We start from the raw sequence: 27561 nt of genomic DNA, 5'->3' as shown, positions 1-27561 counted from the left end.
GCTGAAGCAGCAAGTCATTCAAGTAGATGCCGTCCATGGAAGAACAGTGTCCATGAGGGTAATTCCTTGTACTGTATGAACCAGGGAAACAGTGTGTGCTGTGCTGGGGTACCCTAAGTTTGACTCTGGTTCGCTTGACTTAAGTTTGGGTCACTTCGGTTCCTTGAGATGCCTCCCTCCCGGTCTGGCGCATAACGAAGCCACTTCTTGACAGTTTCGCTGTAGTCCTGGTCGGTCAGCTTGGGGTCAAACTGTCGAGCAGCAGCTGATAGACACAAAAATAAAAAAGTGAGGAAGAGAGGTGAGATGATGTACGATGATAAGAGCACCCCTCACTTCACACGAGTGCGATTTTTTTTAATCACTCAATTGTGATTAATCACTCAATTGCGACAAACACTGTGACACCTCTAAACACTGATAGATATATCAGTGTTTAGAGGATCTATCAGTGTTTAGAGGGTCTATCAGTGTTTAGAGGGTCTGTCACAGTGTTTGTATCAGGGTGGGTGTCGTCTTAGTCTAGTGGTGAGAGCTGTGTTTGTTTCAGGGTGGGATGCTTAGTCAAGTGGTGAGAGCACTCAAACCACAACTACAATCATTGTTGGTTCGACTACCGGTCACTTTTTGACTTTTGCTGACTTATACAAGACGTATGAGGATATAACATAATGTACATTATGTACCTTTTTTCCTGTGGTCGATCATTTACATCTCTCTTGAGACTTGTGGTGCCAGCTAGCTAACATCTATGATGAAATGAAACCTCACCAAATCTTTGCTGATTTTGATCGAGTCCTTGAACACGGTCCAAACCACAGCCTCGTTGCAGGCGGGGGTGGTCAAGGAGCCCAGGTAGCGGTAGTACTTGGTACGATCCACTCCTTCTAGCAGATCGTCCAGCGAAAGGCCTGCTGGCAGGGACGCGTGCTGACCTGAAGACGAAGAGACACAGACACACTTTCTCAGAGACGAAGAGACACACGTCCTCAAAGAAGAAGAGACACAGACACACATCCTCAAAGAAGAGACACACATCCTCAGAAAAGAGACGCAGACACACATCCTCAGAGACACAGACACAGACCGGTTAACTGTCTGTCGTGTGATAGTGAAAGGGTTAACCGTCTGTAGTGTGATAGTGAAAGGGTTAACAAGTCTTAAAAAGTATTACGTTCATAATTCTCCATTTAAAGCCTTAAAAGGTCTTGGTTTAACTTGTTGAACCCTGCAGACAGTCAGCCTGATAGGAGATGATTTAACTTGTTGAACCTGCAGCCAGACAGGAGATGATTTAACTTGTTGAACCTACAGGCAGACTGATAGGAGATGATTTAACTTGTTGAACCTGCAGCCAGACTGATAGGAGATGATTTAACTTGTTGAACCTGCAGCCAGACAGCCTGATAGGAGATGATTTAACTCTCGTTGGACAAGGCAACACATATCGAAACATCCTCTTACCTTTCAGCATGACGTTGCTCAGGTGGGAGGTCAAGGCGTTCCAACTGGCAGGTGAGTTAGTCGCATTTCCAGACATTTCCTGTCAAAACGCAGTCATGGTTTAGCGCTCGAGTCTATTGTATCCTGTTCTCTCACACACACACACACACACACACACACTAAAGCTGTCCCCGAAGCCTGTTTTTGGGATTCGAACTTCGTCAGGGTTTTTCAAACGGACATTTGATCCTACGTTTTTAATAAAAAAAAATCTTTAAAAAAAAATTTATTTCTTTTTTTATATATATAAATATCCTCAAACTAAATCCTCAATTTGAATAAAGTGAGTCTTTTTCTTTTATTAAATCAACTTTCTTTAATGAATATAATTCATCAGTTTTTAATACTATAATATTAGTGTAGCCTAATCTCTATCTGCAACTGTGAAGAAAAACCCCATTGGTTTAAACAGAATGAATAGACATAAACAATTAAAAATAATAGATTTATTTTTTTAATTAAAAATGAAAATTTTCTAATGTTGATTTAGAATTTGAATGCCAACGTAATGAACGAAGGTCCGAACGTTCGAACGCCCAAACACACACACACACACACATCCTCACCTCGTTGAAGAAGCCGAAGGCAGCCAGCCCGGCGGGGTCGGCGACGCCCAGCGACGTGTTCCCGCCGTAGGACGACTTGAGGTTCACGATGTGCATCTGAGGGGAAGCCATGCGGGGGTTAATGAACATCTGGGGCTCAAAACGCTCGCCTGCGCCCACTTCTTTGGACTCCTTTTTCAATGCACCTGCATCTTTTTTTCTATTGTTTCAATGGTTTTATATGTACAGTAAAGTACAGTACAAATGTCATTCAATCAATCACAGTGCAGGTGATTGATTGATTGAACATTTTATTAACAGATTGCAGAATGGGTACAATACAGTACGGCTCAATACACACAATTGTTAAGGGGATGCAGACCAGAGAAAGACTTTCGTCTTGTTTACATCAGGGTCCCCCATTTTGAATTCATAATGAATTGTAAGTAAGGGTGCAATTAGCACCGTGCAATACATTCTTTGTGGATCTAGCCCCCAGTCTGATCCCTAGTCGAACCCGTACCTCCATGGCGTAGCGCTTGCCGTTCACCGTGTGCTCGGACCCCTTCACCTCAGAGCCGTTGCCCCAGTGCAGGTGGAACTGTAGGCTGTCGTAGGCCTCGGACAGACCCCCCCCGGACACCTGCACGCCACTCCTCAGAGTCACTTTGACTGGAAGACAAACAAACAGAGGGTGGGTTCAGCTACGTACGGCGACGCTACGGGTTCAAATCCTGGCTTATGACCTTTCGTCGAATTGTCATGGTGCACAATTCGTCTAACTAAACTGTCCCTCTATTCATAACTGCCCTCTATTCATAACTGCTAAACTGTCCTCTATTTATAACTGCTATTTGCTAAACTTCTCCGAAGTTGCCTACTGCAGCTTTAATAATCCAAAACACAGAATAATGCATTGAGTTTTAAAGCACATTCTTGCATACAAAAAAAGAAGTTATTCCAGAAAGCCAGGGCACAAAACGTTGAATAATAAACTGAACAAGCATAACATGCACACAGAGTCAGACATGATGGGGTTGTACAAGAGCATGTGGATGAAAAACATCTCCATACATTAGGCCTACATGTCCCCGTCCTTAACCACCCCTAGGTCAGGGGTCTGGACTGGGAGAGAGGTCCTCTAGTCTAGGTCAGGGGTCTGGACTGGGAGAGAGGGCCTCTAGGTCAGGGGTCTGGACTGGGAGAGAGGTCCTCTAGGTCAGGGGTCTGGACTGGGAGAGAGGTCCTCTAGGTCAGGGGTCTGGACTGGGAGAGAGGTCCTCTAGGTCAGGGGTCTGGACTGGGAGAGAGGTCCTCTAGGTCAGGGGTCTGGACTGGGAGAGAGGTCCTCTAGGACAGGGGTCTGGACTGGGAGAGAGGTCCTGGACAGGGGTCTGGACTGGGAGAGAGGTCCTCTAGGACAGGGGTCTCCAGGGGGTCTTCTTGTTGGGATGGAGGTGATGCACTGAACACAAACTACACCCAGACTGACTGGAGACTCGAGTGAAAGGAATCCTGTTTCTCCTCAAACTAGAAACTCTTTACAAACAGTCTGGTGGCGTTGTTCTAAATGACTACTAATCATCCTGTTTATTTTTGTTCCTCTTTATGTGACTGAATACTATCGTTTATCAATACATGTTCCCTATAGTTTATCAATACAGGTCCCTATCCTTTCTCAATACAGGGTCCCTATCCTTTCTCAATACAGGGTCCCTATCCTTTCTCAATACAGGGTCCCTATCCTTTCTCAATACAGGGTCCCTATCCTTTCCCAATACAGGGTCCCTATCCTTTCCCAATACAGGGTCCCTATCCTTTCTCAATACAGGGTCCCTATCATTGCTCACCTGTCTTGCCGGTGTTCTCGCTCTCGTACAGGGCAGAGGTGTTGCCGTAGTTGACGAAGGAGAAGGCAGTGAGGGCAGAGTCCTCGGTGGCATTAGCCGACACGATGTCGATGGGAGACTGTCTGGAACCATTGCAATGGTCTGGGGCGATAGTGGGCCAGTGGCTGTCACCTGGATACAAAATATAGTATAGTTTAGTAATACATAGATATTATATGATGGACTGTTAAACATTTTTTAAAGTGTCTAAAGTGAATGTTAAAAGTGAGTGTTTAAAGTAGAATGCGCCAACATTATGGGAAATTATCTTATCGTCTTCTCCAGAGTCAGACAAGAAGATAGATACCAGTTTCCTCTCTGTGCATTCAGTAGAAAGATATCCTGCTGAAAGCTAGCCTAGCTTAGCGCAATGAATGGAAACAGAACAGGCAAGCTAGCCTAGCTTAGCACAATGAATGGAAGCAGGTACAGACCAGCTAGCCTAGCTTAGCACAATGAATGGAAACAGAACAGGCCAGCTAGCCTAGCTTAGCACAATTAATGGAAGCAGATACAGACCAGCTAGCCTAGCTTACTGTAGCACAATGAATGCAAGTGGATACAAACCAGCTAGCCTAGCTTAGCACAATGAATGGAAACAGAACAGGCCAGCTAGCCTAGCTTACTGTAGCACAATGAATGCAAGTGGATACAAACCAGCTAGCCTAGCTTACTGTAGCACAATGAATGCAAGTGGATACCCACCAGGGGATCATCCCTATGTTCCCCCGGTCCTATGTTCCCCGGGTTCTATGTTCCTCGCTTTGATTGATTATAATATGACACTCATAGCAGAATTAGTTATCAATAACCTACCTGTATAAATGTTAAAAGTTGTTGCAAATATTTGTTTTCCCTCATAAATATACCACTATATACATTAATTTCTTATATTAGTTTTAAAATGACCATTTAACAGTTTAACAGTGCTCTGAAAATGCTCTGAGAACATGCGGTCATCATTCACTGTTTTAAGCACAAACACATTAGGGAGGGAGGGAGAGAGACAGGCCCGGCCTGTATGCCTGCACCCTGCCATGTTGGTTTACCATGACTTTTTAGCAAGCAAGGTAGCAGCAATGCTAAGCTAACTGATTGTGCCAGTGTATCCTGTTAAAGAATACATCATAAGCCACATTTTGAAACGTTACTGACGTTAGCCTACATAAAATGTATAACAGTATATGCAACAGGTGGATCACTATACCAAAATCAAGAAACATTCATCATAGCTAACTGCTAACGCTACTAGCTAAATTAGCTTCAGCTAGCAGGCATGAATAACGGTTAATATAATATTCTCTACCATGTAAAAACGAACACGGCACTACTCCGCTGGCGTTTGCAATCGAAAGCATACATACAACATACAACATACTCCCATAATCTAATCATCATACATTTCACATCTCTTCCCCTTGTTACACAAACATACAATATCAATATACAAATACAAACATTTGAACACAATGCCAAATATTTCCTCACCCGTTATCCATCCCCAGAGCGAATGAAAAGAAAGAACAGCGATCCGCGTTGTAACGCGCATGCGCAGAAGCGCAAACGCACAGCAACCGATGTACACCGCGACAACGTACAACTATTATCACAAAACACTCAGTTTCGTCCTAATACAATGCCACGACATCCACCGCGTCCTCTAATACTTCCTAACCATCATTTTCAAAACTCTAATCATAACACATGTCGCCAGCAAACTCACAAAACAGTCGCACGCAAGCTAACAGCCTAGCCAGCCTCATGCTCCCCTTCCTACGTCCCACAATATGACGTCATCAACCCGCGACTGCTTCTCCATAACAACATCGTCTTACACTTATTACCGCATTAAATATAACCATTAATACGGCCACAATCACACCAACGAACCACTCGACTCGCTTCTTAACAACAATATCTTCCACAGTGTTTCGTCAAATCTCTCACCTCGCCGCCTTAACGTCCCTAGATTTACCGCGGCTCTTCCACAGAGCTAAGCTAGTTAGCCCCAACTCCCAATATGACTCCAGTGCTTGCACATTGTATCTACCGCTTGTTACATTACTTCTTTCAATAGTTTCGCCGCACTCATTTTCACCGCGCTTAAGAGCGTTAGCCTACATAAAATGTATAACAGTATATACAACAGGTGGATATCACTAAACACCAAAATCAAGAAACATTCATCATAGCTAACTGCTAACGCTACTAGCTAAATTAGCTTCAGCTAGCAGGCATGAATAACGGTTAATATAATATTCTCTACCATGTAAAAACGAACACGGCACTACTCCGCTGGCGTTTGCAATCGAAAGCATACATACAACATACAACATACAACATAATCGACATTATTGCCATGCAGTACTCACCAGTCTTAACGATGCAGAGAGACATGAGGTAGCAGCCAGGAAGCTGCCGCACAGGTGCATTCTGGGAGGCGGGGCAGCACAAGTGCAGTGCAGTCTGGGTGATGAGACAATGACGACAGCATACGTTGAGCAGCATCCGTTGATTCAACATTTATTAGATATTGGCATTTCAATCATTAAAATGCAACCACAAAACAATATTGATTCAATGATATGTTTTCAACATTAGTCAATTGCTTTAGCGGTTAATGGATGATTCACCATCAATCGTCGACCTTAACCAAAAATCAAGCATTTTGACCATAAATCAACATTGAATTAACACCTTTTGCTATCTGGGGTGTGCGGCGCTGGAAGAGAATGGCGACAAGCTAAAGGCTAAGCTAACTAACCTTGAGTCCCGGAATCGCCGGTCTATTATACGCATTTTGGGATTGGATGAGTCCATTCATAGCGACCGGCCCAGCGACTATTTTGCGTAGGTACTGGTAGAAATTCTGGGGAAGGAGGTCCTCTCTACGCCACCCGAACTGGACCGGTGTCACAGGGCCCTTACTGCCAAGCCAGCACCCGGCTCCAGGCCTAGAGCGGTTATTGCCCGCCTACACCACTATCGAATCAAAGAGAGGATTATCTGGGAGGCACAGAAGAGGAGGGGAATGCTGAAATACAGAGGGAAACCAGTCCTAATCTTTGAAGACTACTTTCCCCGAAGTCGTGGAACAGCGCTCCCGCTACAAAGACGTCATGGCCCCCCTCTACAAGCTAGGACTCAAGCCGTCTCTTCAATTCCCTGCGAGACTTGTCATCACAACAGAGGACGGCACGAGAAAACATCTTTCATCGCCTGAGGACGGCGTGGACTTCTTGAAGACCCGGCGTGGAGGGGCCCCGATGCCGGCCTCACCAATACCAGATGCGGTAGTAGCTTGATTTTGGGCCGCTAGCACCTCGCTATGGCTAAACGCGCCAAGCGTCATATTACTCTATATTTCTTCGTTCTTATAAATATGGTTGACTGTGTGACGTTAGGTATCGCCTGGAGGCTTTATTTTTCTCGGCGTCTGACTTAAGGGGGGGTTGGCCTGGTCTGTTTTGTATAACTATTACATAATGCCACTTTATTTTGTTTGTTTTTTGCATCCACTATATGCCGGGGAGCTAAGCGCTAGCTTTGGTTAAATGACCTAGGACTTCTATGCGTGTCACTTACGCCTCATCACGACTTGGCTTAATGCCTCCGTGATGCACTTTTTTTTCTCTTGTGTGTGTGTATATATTTTTTCGGACTGGGATCTCATGGATCCATCAGTCACACTCTTCCAGCTGCGTTCTGCTAGCCACACACATGGCAAATGGTCGCGTCTGCGGCCAGAGGCGTCATCATCTGCTGTTGACCTGCTCAATAGGGTCCAGCTGCGGTACCGGAGAATCCTCTCACTGGCAAACGAACTTTTGCGCAGCGCCCTCTCCTGACATGGCGGCCTAAATGACAAGGCTGCAAACTACTCTGTGTGAACCATAGGAAACAACGGACCTGTCAGCAGAGTATCGCCCTCTTCCGGCCTGGTGGACGTACTGCACACGTTTATCATGCAGCACACAGGTCACTTACCCCCCCCCCTTTTTTTCTCTTGCTATGGTTCCTGTTCTAGGTCTAGTGTCTGAACCTAGCCATGTTCTTATAAGGTTTAATGTGAACTTTTCCATTTACTCTAAGTTTTAAGGCTTTTTCTTTTCCTTTTTTTTGTTTGGGAGTATGGCAAGCAGCCACTGAGAGAGTAATCTACTTATGGTAGGTTTGAGGGTTTTAGGCCCTATGGTGAGTCCCTGTGTTGTTGGGGAAAAGCCCACCGGCCCGCACCTTTATATGTTTTTTATGTATGTTTTATGTATGGCTCAGGACACATGTCTAGACTACTACTGAAAATATTTGTTTTATGTATGGCTCTAGGTACATTAAAATAGGTGAATTTGGTGTGCCCACAGGCCTTTTTAGGTCTGCCCTGTCTACACACCCCCTAATATTATATGGCTACGGCTAACTCTGAGAGCTTTAAGCTCTGCTCCTTGAATGTTCGAGGTCTTCAGAAACTAGCGAAGAGGATGGCGATTCTGACCTTTTTAAAGAAGGAGAATGTCTCTATTGCTTTACTACAAGAAACCCATATGGGACCCAATGACACCGCTAAACTCCAAAAGAGTTGGGTGGGACAGGTCTTCGCCACAAACTATTCTACATTTAGTAGAGGAGTGGCCATATTGATCAATAAAAATCTCCCCTTTAGACTCATAACTTCCTCTTTAGATAGCCAAGGTCGCTATGTGATTATCAAAGGGGTTCTTAAGGGTAAAGAAATGACATTTATGAATGTATACTGTCCCCCAGGCTACTCCCTTGACTTTCTATCCAAAATATTTACTGAATTTAATGGCCTGGCCTCTGAGAATGCTTTTGTGGGCGGAGACTTTAACTGTCACCTTATACCGACTCTTGACAAACTCCCACCCAGTTTGGCCCCGCCCTCTAGGCAAGCAAAGATGCTCTCCTCCCTATGCAAAGACACTGGATTCTCAGATGTCTGGAGAACCCTTTGCCCATCCGAACTGAAGTTCACCTTTTTTAGCGGCCCACACAAGAGCAACAGTAGAATAGACTATTTATTCATCCCTTCCTCTAAGATCTTTCTAGTATCGTCCTGCACAATCGGAAGTATTGTTTTATCGGATCACGCCCCTATATATCTGGTCTACTCCTTGTCAGAAGAGAGGGCGCTGTCGAGGCGTTGGCGACTCAACCCATACCTCCTCAAGGATGATATGTTTGTCTCCTATTTCGAATCGGAATTTTAAATGTTCTACTCAATTAACTCGCATTCTACGGATAACCTGTCTCTGCTCTGGGAAACATCCAAGGTATTTTCTTGCGGACTGATTATGTCTTACGTATCATCCAAGAAACGCAAGAAAAATTAACAATGCAAACTTCTTGAATCCAAACTAGCTGACCTTGAGAATCAACATGTTTCAAACCCAGCCCCGGCTGTGCTTATAGAGCTTACGGCCACCAGAACCGCGTTAAACACTCTTCTGATCCAGGACGCAGAATACTCTCTTAAATTTGCCAGACAAAGAATGTACGAACACGGTGACAAGCCTGGCAGGTGCCTAGCTAACTTGGCAAAAAAAAGGGCTGACACCCAAGTAATAGCCTCAATTTCGGACTCCAACAGGGTCAGGTCCTTTGACACCAAAACTATTAATAAAGAGTTTGCCTCTTTCTATGCCCAACTCTATAGGACTGAACCACCCGATGGTGCTCTCTCTGACATGCAAGCTTTTTTCGCTGACTTGCACCTCCCTAAGGTATCGAAAGATCAGAACTTGCTCCTTAACGCCCCAATTACGAAGGAAGAAGCTCTGTGCGCCCTTAAGGGTATGCCATCTGGTTAGGCTCCGGGCCCGGACGGTTTCGGATGCGAATTCTATAAGGAATTCGGTCATATTCTCTTGGATCCCCTGCTGGCAATGCTTAATCACTCCTCTGAGGTTGAGATATTACCCCAGTCCCTACGGGAGGCTAATATTTGCCTTCTCCTTAAAAAAGGTAAATGCCCTGAGAAGTGCGCCTCCTATAGGCCTATGCCCTACTTAATTCGGACCAAAAATTGCTCTCCAAGATCCTGTCCATGCGCCTAGAAAAAGTACTCCCTTTCATTATTAACGAAGATCAGACTGGTTTTTATTAAGGGTAGGAACTCTACCGACAACATGAGACGGCTCCTTAATATCATCCAAATGACTCGTGAGACAGACCACCCCGCGGTGGTTCTGTCTCTCGACGCGGAGAAGGCATTCGACCGTGTAGAATGGCCGTATTTGTTTCTAACCCTCACTGAATTTGTCCTAGGAGACACTTTTATTGACTGGGTCAAGGTTCTTTACAACTCACGGATGTCGGCGGTCCTGACTAACGGGCTTAGGTCTAACAACTTTCCTCTACAACGGGGGAACCCCCAAGGGGATCCTCTTAGCCCTTTACTATTTGACATGGCCATAGAACCACTCGCTCAGGCCATAAGGCAGTCAGCCGAGATCTCAGGTATTAGAGTGGGCGAGAGGGAACACAAAATCACTCTTTACGCGGACGACGTACTGATCTTTATATCTAAACCTGACTCTTCCATCCCATGCCTAACCCGCATGATTTCCACATTTGGAACCTTCTCGGGGTACAAAAATAACTTTTCCAAATCCGAAGCAATGCCACTTGGGACACTTAAATCCATTCCGATCCTGCCCGAGCCCTTCCCATTTCGCTGGTCGCCCTCCGGCTTTGTTTACCTAGGAGTATTTGTGACACCGCCCTATGATACATTGTTTAAGGCCAACTTCCCCCCCCCATTTAGACACCATAAGGGCAGACTTAGTTAGATGGGCCCCTTTACCAATCTCCTGGCTGGGTAGGATAGCCCTCGTCAAAATGAACGTACTCCCCAGACTATTATACCCTCTCCAAATGATCCCAGTGCTGCTGACAAACAAGGTTATCAAGGTGCTAGAAGGCTGGCTAAGCTCATTCATTTGGAATGGGAAGAAACCGCGTCTGAAAATGGCCAAATTACAGATGGATAGTGAAGATGGGGGTCTAGACCTACCTAATATTAGACATTACCAACTAGCAGCACACCTTAGGGTACTTGTCGGCTGGTTCAGATCAGACCCACTATCAATCTGGCTAGACATTGAATCCTCGCAATCTAAGTCCCCCCTATGGAACCTACTATTTATCAAAGACTTTAAGTCTGTTAGGAAAATATGCTCCAACCCCATCACACTATGCTCCGTCAAGGCCTGGAAGACTGTCCGTAAGCTGGAGGGCCGAGCTAAGCTGACCTCTCCTCTTACCCCGATCGTAGGCAATCCTGACTTTAAGCAAGACCAAATTGGCGGTGGCTTCAAGACCTGGCATACGCAGGGCATAACTGATCTTGGCCACTTGTTTGATGGCTAGACCCTAATGTCCTTTCTACAGCTGCAGCAGCGGTATGGGCTATTGAAAACGGATTTTTTTAGATACTTACAAATTAGGCAGTTTATCACCAAGGACACCTCACTGTTAATTAACAGTTCCACCTCGCAGGTGGAGAAAGCCCTCTCCTTGCAGATTCCTAAAAAACAAATATCTATCTTCTATAGTACTCTAAACCTTAATTCATATTTATCTTCCCTTGTTACTAAACAGTCCTGGGAAAAAGACTTGGACATAGAGATCACGGATGTAGACTGGCAGGATGCATGGACCTACGGAAAAAAAATCTCTGTTTGCAACCGCACCAAGTCTATCCAAGTTAGAATCTTGCACCGCATTCATATTACCCCTGCCCTTAAGAGTAAAATGGATCCCTGGAAGAAGAGATCTTGTATCTCAATGGGACATTCCTGGATAAATAAAGGATAAATAAAAATAAAAATAAATCCCCACTCTGCTTTAAATGCAAGATAGAGACTGGAAACCACGTCCACTGCTTTTGGTCCTGTGTAAAGCTTCAGAGCTATTGGTTCGACATCGTAGAGGAACTATCTGACATATTTCAGACCCCCATCGAACTGGATCCCCTCTGCCTCTTACTAGGCCTCCCAGATATTCATATTGCCAATTTCAAACATAAGAGACTTCAATCTGTTGACATTTGCTGCTAGGAAGAACATTCTGTTGTTCTGGATCAAGGACGAGGTCCCATCAAAGAGGTCATGGCACAACATTATTATGGACTGTATTCCTTGTGAATACATTACGTGTATGCTTCACTCCAAGTTGGACACTTTTTATGAAATATGGGACCCATATCTATCTCATATTGGACCTGCGCTATCCACCACTGTACTCTCCGGATTTACCCATTACTCTTAGCCTCCCTAGAGATCACTAATGTCTTGTATGTAGTCGTTTCAGAAGGTATCATAAGGTATTTAAAAGTACATACCTATTCGCACACACATACACACACACACACACACACACACACACACACACACACACACACACACACACATACACACACGTGCACTCACACATATAAAACATGCACACATAAAAACACACATGCACACTGTAATAAACGCACACACATAAAAAACACACATATACGAAACAAACAGTCAAACAGTCTGTATCAGTCCACTGGGTGCTATCATTGGCCAGGAGCCGACTCCCTAATCGCCACTATTGCTATATATACATTCTATAACATATGAAGCCATCTGAGCCATGTTTTTTTTGTTTGTCCTTTGTCATGTCTGTTAACACATTGAGTGCCAGCGACGTCATAACTCGTTTTATCAGTCCCCCCATTGAGTGCCGACGACGCGTAATGTCGTTTGTTTGCCGTATTTTTTTTATTGGCGATTTGAATTCATATTTCATCAATCGAGCCATGGGTTAGTGCTGCAGAGTCTCTCTGAGCTCAATTGGGAAGATACCGCCCCCTATCGTCTCTCCCTATGTAACTGCACCCCATCAGCTCAGACTGATACAGGGGGGGTGGCCAGTTTCCGCATTTTATTTTACCGTCAAGGCATCTGAAGAGACCAAGTGATCGCCGGCCCTCAGAACAGCGACGATTATGTATTTACAGTACCAACACTGTAATCAATAAGCGTGATCGATATTTGGAACGGCGATCAGGAATTGGAATAATCTTTTTGGATAACATCTGATCTCAGGTAAGGAATCTATTTGACCAGTCTTAGGATAATCAGACCTGTTTTCACGGAGATCTCATTGCCCTATGTGTGATGTGGCTGTTTGGCTGTGATCGCTGATGAGGAAATAAGAGAATCGATTTTTCAGATCGCCTCTATAGCGTGCATACGTACACATATACTATCGATAATCTAGCATTTATTAGAAAACTATTCATAAATAGGCCGAAAATGACAACGTTTTTGTGTATTCTAGAATATTCCAGTAAATGTCTTTTATCACGGAATCTTTATATTTTCCTTGAAAACGAGGGCTTTTCAAAATGCTATAAAACGAAAAAGAACAGATAAAAAAACAATCCGTTTCAACAATGTTGACTGCAAACAAGTCATTGATAAACTACAGGCAGATTAGACACATAGCCATAATTTAAAAGAGAGAATATGCGTTCACAACGCTATCATTGAAGTGGGTTGCGGCATTCAACGGGGTAAATCAACGTTAATCAAAGGCACTGAAAGTGTTAATGTATTTTATAGTTTATATTATGTCTTTATTATGCTTATTGTCATTATTGTCATTATTGTTGTTATTGTTGTTAGTGCTAGTGTTGTTAGTGTCTTTGTTATTAACACTTTAACTGCCGAAAACACCGGAACTCGTCATTCCCCGCCATGCTCAAGTTGCCGAGGACGCCGGAACTCGTCTTTGATATCAATATTTCAAAAATCTGTGATCGGAATCATATTTCCCCTCTGCAGCCTTGACACACAGTTCTGATCTCCTCTCAATCCTCTAGCGGTTCAAGAGCGCCATCTGGTGGCCGATCGGCAGATCGAAAAACCGGATGTCAACCTTTAACCCGGCAGGACTCACTCCATATGTGGTCCGGGCACTCGCTAATGTTAGAGAGACTCAGTCTTCACACAGTGAACATCGATCGGTGGAAATAACTCGAAAAAACAACATGATTTCGACGTATATACTATTATACAACCTGGAAATAGATCCGGTATTTCGACATCCCATAATTGAAAACTGTTTACTCCACGCTGATCGCCCAACGGCCCGAGGAGACTGGGGTGAGTTTTAGCGTTATATTCTAACGTGTTCTTTACTAACTGCTATGATGAACATATGACCCACAGTAGATGAATGGTATAACGTTGCCCACGGAATTATAAACACCCCTCGCCCATCCGGTCAACATCAGATGACGTGTAGTAAATTCTAGAAGTACGTCCAATTGACATTTTTTATCTCGCACAGATTCCTACCAAACTGTATTTCATCATCAATATAATGCATTTGGGGCTATAAATCACGTTCTGGAGAAAGCTGCAGAAAGAGATGAAAACATACTTATACTTTAGACCATATTTTAGTATGAATATGTGAATGAAAAAGTTTAACGTTGCTACACCATGAACAATACATATAGGACCTTGAATGGGCCCTAATAATGGCAATCTAGCAATAGAATTTAAAAAGTTATAGCCCTGCAAAGAAGGGGAACTTCTCCATGTTAAATAGAGCTGGCAACGGATGGTATATCATGAATTTAACCTTAGGCAATCAAAGTGTTAAGTCTACTGTATTGTGATGTCTTGTTCCATGTATGTTTTGAAAAAAGAAAAGAAAAACATTTATAATTTTTTTTTTTAAACAGCATCACAATTCTTTTTTGCTGTTTAGTGTTAATCTCCTTGTATTTAAAGAAGGCTAGACGCCGCAGAGAGGGAAGACGAGTGTCCAGGCTGATGAGAGGTCCTGTCAACCAATACGGGTATGTGTAGGGGTGGCAAAACAGTGTCCTCTCCATTCACACTCCATTGGGAGCAATTAGGGGTTAAAGGGGCACTGCCATGCTAGACTAACTTAGGTTATTTGGATTGAATGTTATGTATAGATTTTGTAAAATATAATTTCCCCCAATAGTATTGAGTTAACCTATGATTCCTTCCTATCCCTACAGTAGGTGTGTGAGGTGGGGCCCAGCAGACTTACCGGACGGGGAGACAGAGGAAGCCTTGGGGGCTTTGAAAAGGGATCTGCGGAACATCTACTCAGGCATGCAATCTACTTTACTTTTGGTGAATTGACACATGAATAAACATCCCACATTAAGCAAAAAGGCCACCTTAATATTCAGAATGAGTAATGATGAGAGAGCATGAAATTAAAGGTTTGCCACTCAATTTCCCAGATGTGGCGACATCAAATCTAATTGTTGTTACTTGGGTACTCAATACATGTATTTGTATGTCTGTACACAGAGGAAGGGATGGGTGGGGCAGAGAGAGCAGAACTTCTGATGGAGAGGAAATACGTCATCCTGCGGCGGTACTTGAACAAAATGCCTGCACCAACGATGGTGGAGGTCAAAGAGGAATGGCCTTTTCTCTTCTCTCAGACGGGGCTTTTCTCCCACTTTGGCCTCCTGACAGACACCGATGCCCTTCAAAAGATCCAAGATGCCCTGGGTCAGAGAGGACGGACCATCCTGCAGTTCTGCCAGAAACTGGACAACCCGGAGATCAGGGAAGTTCTGGCCAGATATGATCCAGAGGCTTCGGAAAAGGCTGCCTGCATCCTCTTGCTCCTTATGGTGTACTTCAAGGAGCCTACGGAGAAACTGCTGCTCGGAGTTGATGTAAGTTTTATTTATTTAAATATTAAAATATTTGAAATGCTAAATGAGTGATTACATTAGGGGCGACTGAAGCTCAGTTGGTAGAGCTGGTCGTTCGAATCCTGGCTCTGACTGTCCGCATGTCGAAAGTGTCCTTGAGCAAGACACTTAACCCCCAAGTTGCTCCAAATGGGCCGAGCTGATGTGTGGTGAGCTGTAGTGCGTGGATTAGCTTATCTTCATCCTTTCATAATGTTAAATCTATGCTATTGTGTGTTACTTTGTTGCAGACCTGTGCCACTGCTGCTGATGTGAATACTGCAGCACTCCCAAGCACCCCCTGCTCAAGGTAATGTAATGTTCAGCAGTGTTTCCCACAGGATTTTCAGAGACTATGAGGGGTGAACTTTTGTGGCCTGACTAGGGCTATATTTCGCACTATATTTCCTGGCCTGAATGATTTCCCCAGTCCAGCCTTGGTTAAAAGCCTCCAATGCTTATTAGTGTGTGTGCGTTTGAAGTTTGCATGTTTCAACCATACATTTCCATAAAAAAAATTAAAATTATACATAAAAAAAATAAAATCCTCCTATAATAGTGGGGGTCGCGGCTCTCTGACACTGTTATTTCGGGGGTCGCGGCCTGAAAAGTTTGGGAACCCCTGGACTAGAGCATACATTTGAGCCATTAAAGAAATGAAGCAAAAGTGGTTACCTGTGTTGAACTGGTTTCTTTTTTTAAAAATTAAATAATATAGTGGATTACTATTATGACAACTACCACTGCTAATACTACTGATACATCCCTATTGGCAAACTTTATATTTAAAATAAAATAAAAATTATAATAAATAAATAAATAAATTAAATTTAAATTGTATTGTGACTGTGGCGGGCTAGGTAATTAATGGGAAACCCTGGTTCAGGGATGAGCTTATGTGTTCCTTTGCATCAAGGGGGGACATCTGACAGAAGGCATTGCGTCTCTCGCACTCCCATCAAGTCCAGTTAGTGATACGGCACACATATGATGCTTATAAATAATATTCTGAGCTGGCATGTCTCCATTCCATCTGCGAGTGGAGTAGAAAAGTGCTGTCCACCTGAACTGGAGGGTTCTGTGTCATGTCCTTGCAAGAATGTACCTATCCACAATAACGCATGACGGGGTATCTGTTCATTTCAGGTGACACAATGCAGCCTTCTGGATGGATGCTATCCATCGAGGGACAAGTTGTGATGGGCCCACACCCATTATTTTTGCATGGGGTAGCTGCTTTATTCACCAGCTACTATGTCTTCAACCTGGAGTATCCTTCCGTTGGATCATCCACACTGGAGTTCATCCAAAGGTATTTTAACACTCAAACACATGATCAATGTCATCAGTAAGACTTATCATGCAAAGACTATCTGGCTATTAAGTCCATGCCTTTCTACACAGGCCATAAAGTAGATTAAATGCTTTGAGTATGAAGCCTGGAACCAACTATGTGAATTGGGACCACACCATCACTTGATGTTGCTGTGCTATCTTGTTAAGAAATTGACATAATGGTTTAATTCACATTATAGTATGGCTTCAAAATTCGGATAAGTAAACATTATGTTAGAGGTACCATGAGGCACTCTGCTAGGCAAACAAAATCATTTTATTGTGAGGATGATCCAACAAGTTTAAACTAGTAGCAGTCTTCATAAGGGTGTGGTGTGGGAAAAGACACAGGTGAGCGCCTTGATAAATGCTGAGTCTATTTAAAACTGAAATGTATCTTTGCTTATTAACAGGTTCTTTTTGGGTATCAACCCGGAGAAAGGCTCCAGGGCAAAGAAGCGAAGCGCCATCAACCCTCAAGTGACCACCCTTCTTCGAAAGCTCATAGACTTTGAATGGTCTGCATAGACAATTGTCATGCTCCTGTCGTCCCCTCACGTGACCACCCTTCTTCGTAAGTAAGCTCATAGACTTTGAATGGTCTGCAAAGACAATTGTCCTTCTCCTGTCGTCCCCTCACGTGACCACCCTTCTTCAGAAGCTCATAGACTTTGAATGGTCTGCATAGACAATTGTCATGCTCCTGTCGTCCCTGCGCCTCTTTTGTTCTTTTGAGTGCCTCTTTTGTTCTTTTGAGTGAGTGCATGAAATGTTTATTCATTAGTTCCATTTTCGGGTAAGACCTGGAAGTACTAGTTTCATGGCGACAGTGGCTCGGGAGGTAGAGCAGTTGTCTGGCAATCCGGAGATTCCCGCTCCTCCCCGGGCAGCGTGTCGATGTGTCCTTGAGCAAGACACTTAACCCCTACTTGCTCCCGATGAGCAGGTTGGCACCTTGCATGGTTGCCGCTGCTGTCGGTGTGTGAATGGGTAAAATGTGCACAAATTGTAAAAAAATTTAAAAGCAGCCATTTACCATTTTACTTACGAATATGATTACTTTGTCTTGACAATAAAATCCCATAATTAACTCTGAAGAACTGGCGAAATGCTCGTTGTACAAGGCGCATCAGTCAGCTAAAGCCGTTTTGAGCAGTGTTGACCAGCAGTTTATAAAATAATATTTAAAATGTTTATTAGCAACGCCGAGCTTTCAAACCATTGCGTTTCTCTGTCCGAAACCCTTGTGCAACTGGGAGTACCTTTGAATTTTCTCTGCGATACTTGTACAATGAGCGTTTCGCAGAGGACCAGCTCTTCAGAGTTAATATGGGATTTTCCTATGGGTAAAATGTGGACAAATTGTAAAAAAAAAATAAAAAATAAAAAAAACAGCAATTTACCATTTCAAGAATAAGAATATAATTCTTTGTAATATAATTCTGTCTTTTGACAATAAAATCCCATAATTAACTCTGAAGAAGTGGCGAAACGCTCGTTGTACAAGGCGCATCAGTCGACTAAAGCCGTTTTGAGCAGTGTTGACCAGCAGTTTATAAAATAATATTTAAAATGTTTATTACCAACGCCGAGCTTTCAAACCATTGCGTTTCTCTGTCCGAAACTCTTGTGCAACTGTGAGTACCTTTGAATTTTCTCTGCGATACTTGTACAACGAGCGTTTCGCAGAGGACCAGTTCTTCAGAGTTAATATGGGATTTTCCTATGGGTAAAATGTGCACAAATTGTAAAAGAAAACAGCCATTTACCATTTCAAGAATAAGAATATAATTCTTTGTAATATATTTCTGTCTTTTGACAATAAAATCCCATAATTAACTCTGAAGAACTGGCGAATCGCTCGTTGTACAAGGCGCATCAGTCAGCTAAAGCCGTTTTGAGCAGTGTTGACCAGCAGTTTATAAAAGAATATTTAAAATGTTTATTAGCAACGCCGAGCTTTCAAACCATTGCGCTTCTCTGTCCGAAACCCTTGTGCAACTGTGAGTACCTTTGAATTTTCTCTGCTATACTTGTACAACGAGCGTTTCGCAGAGGACCAGTTCTTTAGAGTTAATATGGGATTTTCCTATGGAATGTGAATGGGTAAAATGTGCACAAATTGTAAAAAAAAAAAAAAAAAAAAAAAGCAGCCATTTACCATTTTACTTACGAATATGATTTTCTTTTTTTTTACAATAAAATCCCATAATTAACTCTGAAGAACTGGCTAAACGCTCGTTGTACAAGGTGCATCAGTCAGCTAAAGCCGTTTTGAGCAGTGTTGACCAGCAGTTTATAAAAGAATATTTAAAATGTTTATTAGCAACGCCGAGCTTTCAAACCATTGCGTTTCTCTGTCGGAAACCCGTGTGCAACTGTGAGTACCTTTGAAATTTCTCTGCGATACTTGTACAACGAGCGTTTCGCAGAGGACCAGTTCTTCAGAGTTAATATGGGATTTTCCTATGGGTAAAATGTGGACAAATTGTAAAAAAAATTAAAGAAAACAGCCATTTACCATTTCAAGAATAAGAATATAATTCTTTGTAATATAATTCTGTCTTTTGACAATAAAATCCCATAATTAACTCTGAAGAAGTGGCGAAACGCTCGTTGTACAAGGCGCATCAGTCGGCTAAAGCCGTTTTGAGCAGTGTTGACCAGCAGTTTATAAAAGAATATTTAAAATGTTTATTAGCAACGCCGAGCTTTCAAACCATTGTGTTTCTCTGTCGGAAACCCTTGTGCAACTGTGAGTACCTTTGAATTTTCTCTGCGATACTTGTACAACGAGCGTTTCGCAGAGGACCAGTTCTTCAGAGTTAATATGGGATTTTCCTATGGGTAAAATGTGCACAAATTATAAAATAAAACAGCCATTTACCATTTCAAGAATAAGAATATAATTCTTTGTAATATAATTCTGTCTTTTGACAATAAAATCCCATAATTAACTCTGAAGAACTGGCAAATTGCTCGTTGTACAACACTGAAAAAATGGGAAAGAGCAGGTCTTTGAATTTACACGAATACAGTTAGTGCATTCAACTAATTCATTTATAATCCTTTTGTGATCATGTTTTAATAAAGTAAACTTCCGTTGTTTATGGAGAATGTTGAATTTACTGGTTTCTCTCGCGTTGATTGAAAACTGACAACTCAGTGAAATTGAGTTGAGTTCAAGTCACCAACCGGAAATAGTACCGGAAATAGTATTCAACCGCAAGAAAGTGTGACCGACTCGTTGAGAGAAGAACTGAAAATTCTTCTTTTGAGAAAGAACTCCCAAATTGAAAGTAAGTTCATCAAATTGATTTATGTTGGTGTTCAAGTGGGCACCTGGCGACATTTCCTCTAATGTTATATTGCTGTTTTCGTACAGTATGTAACTTAACCATTTCAAAAGTCTTGGTGTTTCTTGTCAATGCTAACTTTGCTAACGTTGTTTCATTACGAAAGGGGCTACTAATGTTAGCTAGTTTGAGGTTCATTATGCCTGGGTCCAGTTACTTGTGGAAATTATATGTAATGATTTTACAATTCTGTATCAGACAAGCGTTGGGTTAGCCACTGGCTAGCTACACAGCATAAAATGTTTGGACAGCTCGCGTTAGCTACAATAGACGAGCTAGCTAACGTTAGCTACAATAGACAAGCTAGCTAACGTTAGCTACAATAGACGAGCTAGCTAACGGTAGCTTTAGAAAAGCTAGCTAATGTTAGTTAGTGCCTCTAAGCCCTAAGGTATGCTTATAGCTGGGTAGCTAGCTAACGATAGCTATGGTTAATTAGGGCCCGGTCACACATGCGTGAAAAATAGAATGGGAGGCGCATTTTCTCCTGCAATAATTGTGAATGTGTGACTGGGCCCTAACGTTACTTGGCTAGCTAGCTCACTGTGTTATATTGTCTAACTACTAGCTAGCTAAATGAAGTCCCATTGATGAACAGAAATAAGCTCAACACTGCAGTGATCAGTGAAATTATTGTTTGTTTCAGGTTCATGGTGTGAGAAGGGAGGGTAAGTTGTCGTATGCTGAGGCGGTTAGCAGGGTGGGACAGGGCAGCCAAGAAAGGGTGCAGGGGGTTGAAGGAGGGCGTTTGGCAGAGAGGGTAGAGCAGGAGGAAAGAGAGAGGGGAAGGGAGGAGAAATTAGGTATTGTGGCCTTCGTGGCAGGGGTAGTTACTGGTATGGCAGAGGCTAAGGGTAGAACAGCGATGGTGAAGATGATTGTTAGGATAGCGGTTCAACATCTGGGTATGGAAGGTCTGGACTGGGAGGTGGTGCTTAGGGAATTGGCTGAGGGGGCTGCGAGGGACAAAGCAGCCCAGAAAAAGATCGCAGGGGGCAAGGAGGGTCCCGCGGAGGGGGGCTCAGACAGGAAGTAGCAGCGTTAGCTGCACTCCAATGGACAATGTAGTTGATGACGGGGTCCAGTAGAAGAAGAAGAAGAAGGTGAAGTAGAAGAAGACGAAGAGCCCATAAAAAGAATTGCGGAGGGCAGTAATACGCCACGATGCGTCTACACTGTCGGAAATTCAAATAAGAAGAAGAAGAAGAAGATCTCATTGTGCATCTTGAGACAGTACTGAACAGATAGACTAAACAACATAGATTGAAGCCTGCATTGTTAGTGCAGTAGACCTTTTTATTATAATTAGGGCTAGAGATCAGAGCTTTAATAATGTAACTAATGATGGTCTTGATTTATGTTACAGGTGCTGGGAATGTAACAGAAATTATCAAGTAGGTCCCAAGCTTTTGCATCACTATTAAGGCATTCTTTAACAGCATCATAACACATTAAAACACATTTAGCTGGTTAGTGTTTGTCCTTGTATTTAAAGATATATCCATTATTTATGAATTGATAGCACTAGTACATTTCCATAATGGTTTGAATTGTTAGTGCAGTAGAAATTTTTATTATAATTAGGCCTAGAGATCAGAGCTTTAATAATGTAACTAATGATGGTCTTGATTTATGTTACAGGTGCTGGGAATGTAACAGAAATGATCAAGTAGGTCCCAAGCTTTTGCATCATTTACATTTACATTTACATTTAGTCATTTAGCTGACGCTTTTATCCAAAGCGACTTACAAGTTCTGTACAACAAGCCATCAGGAAGGGCACAACTCTATCAGCTGAGTAACAATGTTCATCAAAGTGTTGAGTGCTACAGTGTAGGTTAGTTTATTAGGACAAGTGCATGACAGTATGGTTAGTTAGGGTTAGGGTTAGATATATTTTTTTATTTTATTTTATTTTATTCAGATAATGGTTGAAGAAGTGCGTCTTTAGTCGACGGCGAAAGATTGGATGTGTTTCGGCTGTCCTAACTGTGGTGGGTAGTTCATTCCACCATTGTGGGGCAAGGATTGAGAATAGGCGACTTCTCTTTGACCCTCCCGGAGCTTGGATAGGAGTAGGTCTGAGGCGGCCAGAAGATGCAGAGCGTAGGGGTCTTGAGGGTGTGTAGTTAGAGACCATTGACCGGAGGTAGGCGGGAGCAGTTCCCTTTGCCGCACGGTATGCTAGGTCGAGGGCCTTGAAGCGGATTCGTGCAGCAATGGGGAGCCAGTGCAGGTCCCTAAGAAGTGGGGTGACATGGGCCGACTTCGGTAGGTTTGAGATCAGGCGGGCCGCTGCGTTCTGAATGAGTTGAAGAGGCTTAGTGGCAGTGGCCGGGAGGCCAGCGAGCAGTGCGTTGCAGTAGTCGAGGCGGGAGATGACTGTTGATTGGACGAGGAGTTGGGTGGCTTCTTTTGTCAGGAAGGGGCGGATCCTTCTGACGTTGCTCAGGAGGAATCGGCAGGTTCTGGTTGTCGCTGCGATGTGAGCAGAGAAGTTCAACTGGTCGTCGAGGACAATACCAAGGTTCTTGGCGGTCGGGGACGCGGTCACAGCTGCATTCTCGACTGTGATGGAAAGGTCGGTCAGGGGGGAGGATTTGGCCGGCAGGTGGAGCAATTCTGTTTTGCTTAGGTTCAGTTTGAGGTGGTTGGTCGTCATCCAGGCGGAGATGTCGGACAGACAGGCCGAGATCCGCTCAGAGACGTGGATATCTGAGGGAGGGAAGGAGAGGAAGAGTTGAGTATCGTCGGCATTCTTTAACAGCATCATAACACATTAAAACACATTTAGCTGGTTAGTGTTTGTCCTTGTATTTAAAGATATATCCATTATTTATTAATTGATAGCACTAGTACATTTCCATAATGTTTTGAATTGTTAGTGCAGTAGACATTTTTATTATAATTAGGCCTAGTGATCAGAGCTTTAATGATGGTCTTGATTTATGTTACAGGGTTAGGTGCTGGGAATGTGGAGATGTAAGGGGTGCACAGAAACTATCAAGTAGGTTCAAGCTTTTGCATCACTACAGGTTAAGGCATCCACGATTTGGAAGTAGTTATCCCTTTCCATGTACGTACCTGCACTGCCCATATACATTTAAGACGTGGAATGCCCTTATTGTCCACCACAATAAAACCCATTCCACTGGGGTCACTCGGAAAGAGAAGGCAATATATGATGTCTAATAACTTTTTTGTGTGTGTCTACAGAGTAAAATACTTTGAAGATGGCGACTCCTGTGATCCTTAAGATAATCTTGACTGATGGCAGCTCTCAGAGATTGACTCTCTCCCATGGATTCCCTGCATCCATTGATGGCCTTGTTATTGAAGTGAAGAAACAGTGTGGACTTCAGGGCAGCTTCAGACTTCAATTTAAGGACTCCTTGTTTGGAAATGATTACCTTAACCTTACCTCCATTTCAGAACTAGAAGACAAAGGTACTCTTAAAGTTGTGGATATGTCAAGGCCCATTGTTCTCTATCCAGTCCTAAACCCCCAAGCTCTCCGTCCTTTCTCTGGAAATACCTCTCTGCTCTCGTCGGATGGATCTACTGTGGATACAGATATAATATCATGGATTGAGTCTACAATGTCCTCTTGGCCTACTTCTTCTCAAGTGCCTGAATCTGTGGATCCAGATGTATTGCCATCAATTGAGTTTAGGAGCTCACGGTCCTCTTGGCCTGCTGTTTTTCACGTGCCTAAGTTCCCCTATGATGCTGAAATAAAACTTCAGCAGGCAAATTTAGCTTATAGTCAAAATGGCACTGTACTTACCCCTGATCCCAAGTTGAAGTCAGCCATCCTTGATGGTTTAGTGCAGGAAATTGTTCTGTATAAAGTATATACAGTGATACGGAGATGGAACAAACAGCCCAGAGTCTTATCAAGGCACATCCATGTTTAACTGAGAAGGGGTCCAGCACTGGATATGGCGCATGGAAGATGAGTTTAAAATATAAATTGGGTAACTACCACAGAGAGCTGAGACAACTGGGCTGCCCAGAGGTGACGGTGAACTCTTTAAGAAACAAACCAACAGGAAAGCGTGCAGCCTTTGGTGTCAAAAAGGCCAAGAGAGCAGAGGTTAACTTCTGCCCACCATACCCGTCAGCAGAAACGGAGGAAAGTCTGGAGGCCATGCAGAAAGATCTACTCTTGGATGTGAAGAAGAGGAACAACAGATGTTGTGAAACTGAAGATGGAGAAGACTTTCGCACATAGAAGACTTGAAGTCGTCCGTGATGCACCAATGGTGGAGCCTTTCATGGCAAGGTGGCCAGCTCTCTTTGAAGTCAGTGAGGTATGGCTTATCTCATCTTGGATTTGCTGTTGATAACGTTACAAGGGAAGTCTTGGGTCCATTGTCAAACTGCTAATATGATTGTATATTTCGTTGTGCTATATGATATCTCCCTCTTCCTGATCGGCTGTATATATAACAGTGGCTTTCTACCCTCTAACCATTTTATTCTGATTCCTGTGCTTTTTACCTGTTTTCAGATCAATGCTGAATTCAAGAGAATCACCACCATGCCACTTCAGTCCAAGTTCCTGTCTCAGCTTGATCTCCACTCTTGACAACCTGATGAAGCTGTTCCAAAAGAGGAGAGGACAGCTAGGGGAAAAGCTCAAAAGACAAATGGCTGACGTAAGTGCTAACTGGTCCCACTGTCATGAAAAACCTGTAAAGTTATGAATTATGGCTGTTTTGGGGGAATTAAGTTTTTTTTTATTGAGGAAAGGCTATGGAAATGATTTTTTTTGTTACCACAAATGATTGTACAGGAGGCCATGAGTGCTTTTATTTTTCATCTTTTTCCTTTGACTATTTGCATCTTTTTGTCTCAGTTTGAACCTTTCCTCTAAAATGAGGTATAGTACCGCTTTCAAACCTCTAGTGCCACGTTACTTTTTCAATACTGGTATACCGTGCAACACTACTCGCAGCAAGGCTTGTGGCATCGTAGGAATCCTGCTGTTATATTCTCAGAGAAATATGTAGTCATATAACAGTTAGACTTTAAAATAAAGCACAATGGCTGAATTAAGACACTAATCAAGAAATTTCAGTGTGATGATGTGGATGCTGGACGAGTGTATCCTGAAGGGACTGTGTATCTACATGGGTGAAGATCCAGAAAGCCTTGTGCGAGAATATGTGGCATGTACAATGATCAGTGCTTATTTCTTTTCTCATTGGGTCTTGTAGTCCATGCAGAGTAAGGTCTGACCCATGACTAATTGTAACAGAAAGTATATGTTTATATTGATGCCACTGTATGTCTGTTTGTCAGGGCTGAGACATATTTAGTATTTAGCCACAGACTTAGCCCCCCCCCCCCCGACATACCACAAAGCGCTTCGGGCAGTCCTTTGTGCCGGTGGCAATCAGGCTCCACAACCAGGCAGGGCCAGGACGGGCTAACTGCTGTGGACTGGAGGAGCTGGGTTGTGGACTGTAACCAATTAATTAAATTATTTAACATCATGGTTGGACTTGTTTATTTTTCTTTTCACCACTTATAGCTCTATTTTAGCCCTATTTTAGCTATTTTTATCCCTATGTATTTGTCCATCTTGTTTTTAACACATACTAATAAGTGTATGTTATGTATTAACTGTTTTTAAATTGCTGTTATGCTGTAATGGACATCTGAATCTCCCCTCAGGGATAAATAAAGGTTTTCAATCAATATAGTGTTAGCCCTTGTTTAACCTTTGTCTGTTTTCTACAGGGTATATGGATGAAGACATCAACAAGGCCATCGAAGACACCACTGTGGGGATTTATGAGTGACCCCAGTGGAATGGGTTTTATTGTGGTGGACAATAAGGGAATTCCACGTCTTAAATGTACATGGGCAGTGCAGGTACGTACATGGAAAGGGAGAACTACTTCCAAATCGTGGATGTCTTAACCTGTAGTGATGCAAAAGCTTGAACCTATTTGATACAGTTTCTGTGCACCCCTTACATCTCCACATTCCCAGCACCTAACCCTGTAACATAAATAGAATAGAATAGAATAGAAATACTTTAATCATCCCGAGGGAAATTTGGCACTACAAATTGCTCACAGTAAACATTTAGGTAGACAAAACAAATCACAAATAAGAACAAAAAATTGCCTAAGAATAAAGAATAAAATAAAATACGGTCCGGGATTCACATTTCCTATGTAATGTATGTACATGCTAATATAAATACAGTAACAAATAGATATCTACATTAAGTGTATTGTAAGTGTAATATTGACAATGTTGTTTTAAAAGTAAAAGTCCAGGAAGATGGTAACTTCACTCTGTGCTCAGTGATGCAGTGAGGCACAGTGATGCATATATAGTCTGATCACTGTGCATCACTGAGCACAGAGTGACAAATCAACTCCATTAGTTATATTATTAAAGCTCTGATCTATAATTATAATAAAACGATCTACTGCACTAACGATTCAAAACATTATGGAAATGTACTAGTGCTATAAATTCATAATTAATGGATATATCTTTAAATACAAGGACAAACACTAACCAGCTAAATGTGTTTTAATGTGTTATGATGCTGTTAAAGAATGCCTTAATAGTGATGCAAAAGCTTGGACCTACTTGATAGTTTCTGTTACATTCCCAGGCCAGCAGTATTTATATGCTGTTGATGCAGGGTTTACTTGTTGTATTTTGTATTTCTCTTCATCCATTACTTAATCTTACACCAGATGTGTATCAACAGTAGTTTTTTTCCCTTATTTTCATTTTTTTGTGGTAACAGTTCACAGTATTTTGTATTTGCCTTTAAAATCTACAGTGAGCATATGCACTTTATAGAGAACCACTGAAACATTATTCTACATGTCATGTTTTTGTTCCCAAAACTACATTGCGGAGCTTCAAACACACCAAGACACATACACACAACATACACACACATTTGTATAACACCAAGACACATACATGCAACATACGCACACATTTTGATCACACCAAGACACATACACGCAAAATACACACACATTTCTATCACACTAACGTACCAGGAGTTCTTAAACAACTAAATTAAAAGAGAATTAAAACAAAACATACAACTGCCATCCATTTAAGGTCCCGAACAGTTTTAGAAACATTGACTATCTATTGACTATCTATTGACTATCTATTATTATATATTGACTACT

General features: G+C 42.6%; 1 protein-coding gene across 1 annotated transcript; it reads right to left on the bottom strand.

Moving 5' to 3' along the window:
* Nucleotides 1-172: 172 nt before the first annotated feature.
* LOC311239473 (carbonic anhydrase 4-like) lies at nt 173-24191 on the bottom strand (the record flags this gene model as incomplete). Its single annotated transcript, XM_084327780.1, has 8 exons — nt 173-265; nt 772-935; nt 1465-1543; nt 2070-2165; nt 2572-2720; nt 3899-4069; nt 6310-6403; nt 24165-24191. The coding sequence occupies 8 exons, from the start codon at nt 24189-24191 to the stop codon at nt 236-238; spliced, it is 810 nt and encodes a 269-aa protein (XP_084183906.1). The 3' UTR covers nt 173-235.
* Nucleotides 24192-27561: the final 3370 nt, after the last annotated feature.

The sequence above is a fragment of the Notolepis coatsorum genome (genome assembly GCF_963971535.1).
Source record: "Notolepis coatsorum genome assembly, chromosome: 13".
Taxonomy (NCBI): domain Eukaryota; kingdom Metazoa; phylum Chordata; class Actinopteri; order Aulopiformes; family Paralepididae; genus Notolepis; species Notolepis coatsorum.
The sequence above is the reverse complement of the archived record's forward strand: the minus strand, read 5'-3'. Positions and strand labels throughout refer to the sequence as shown.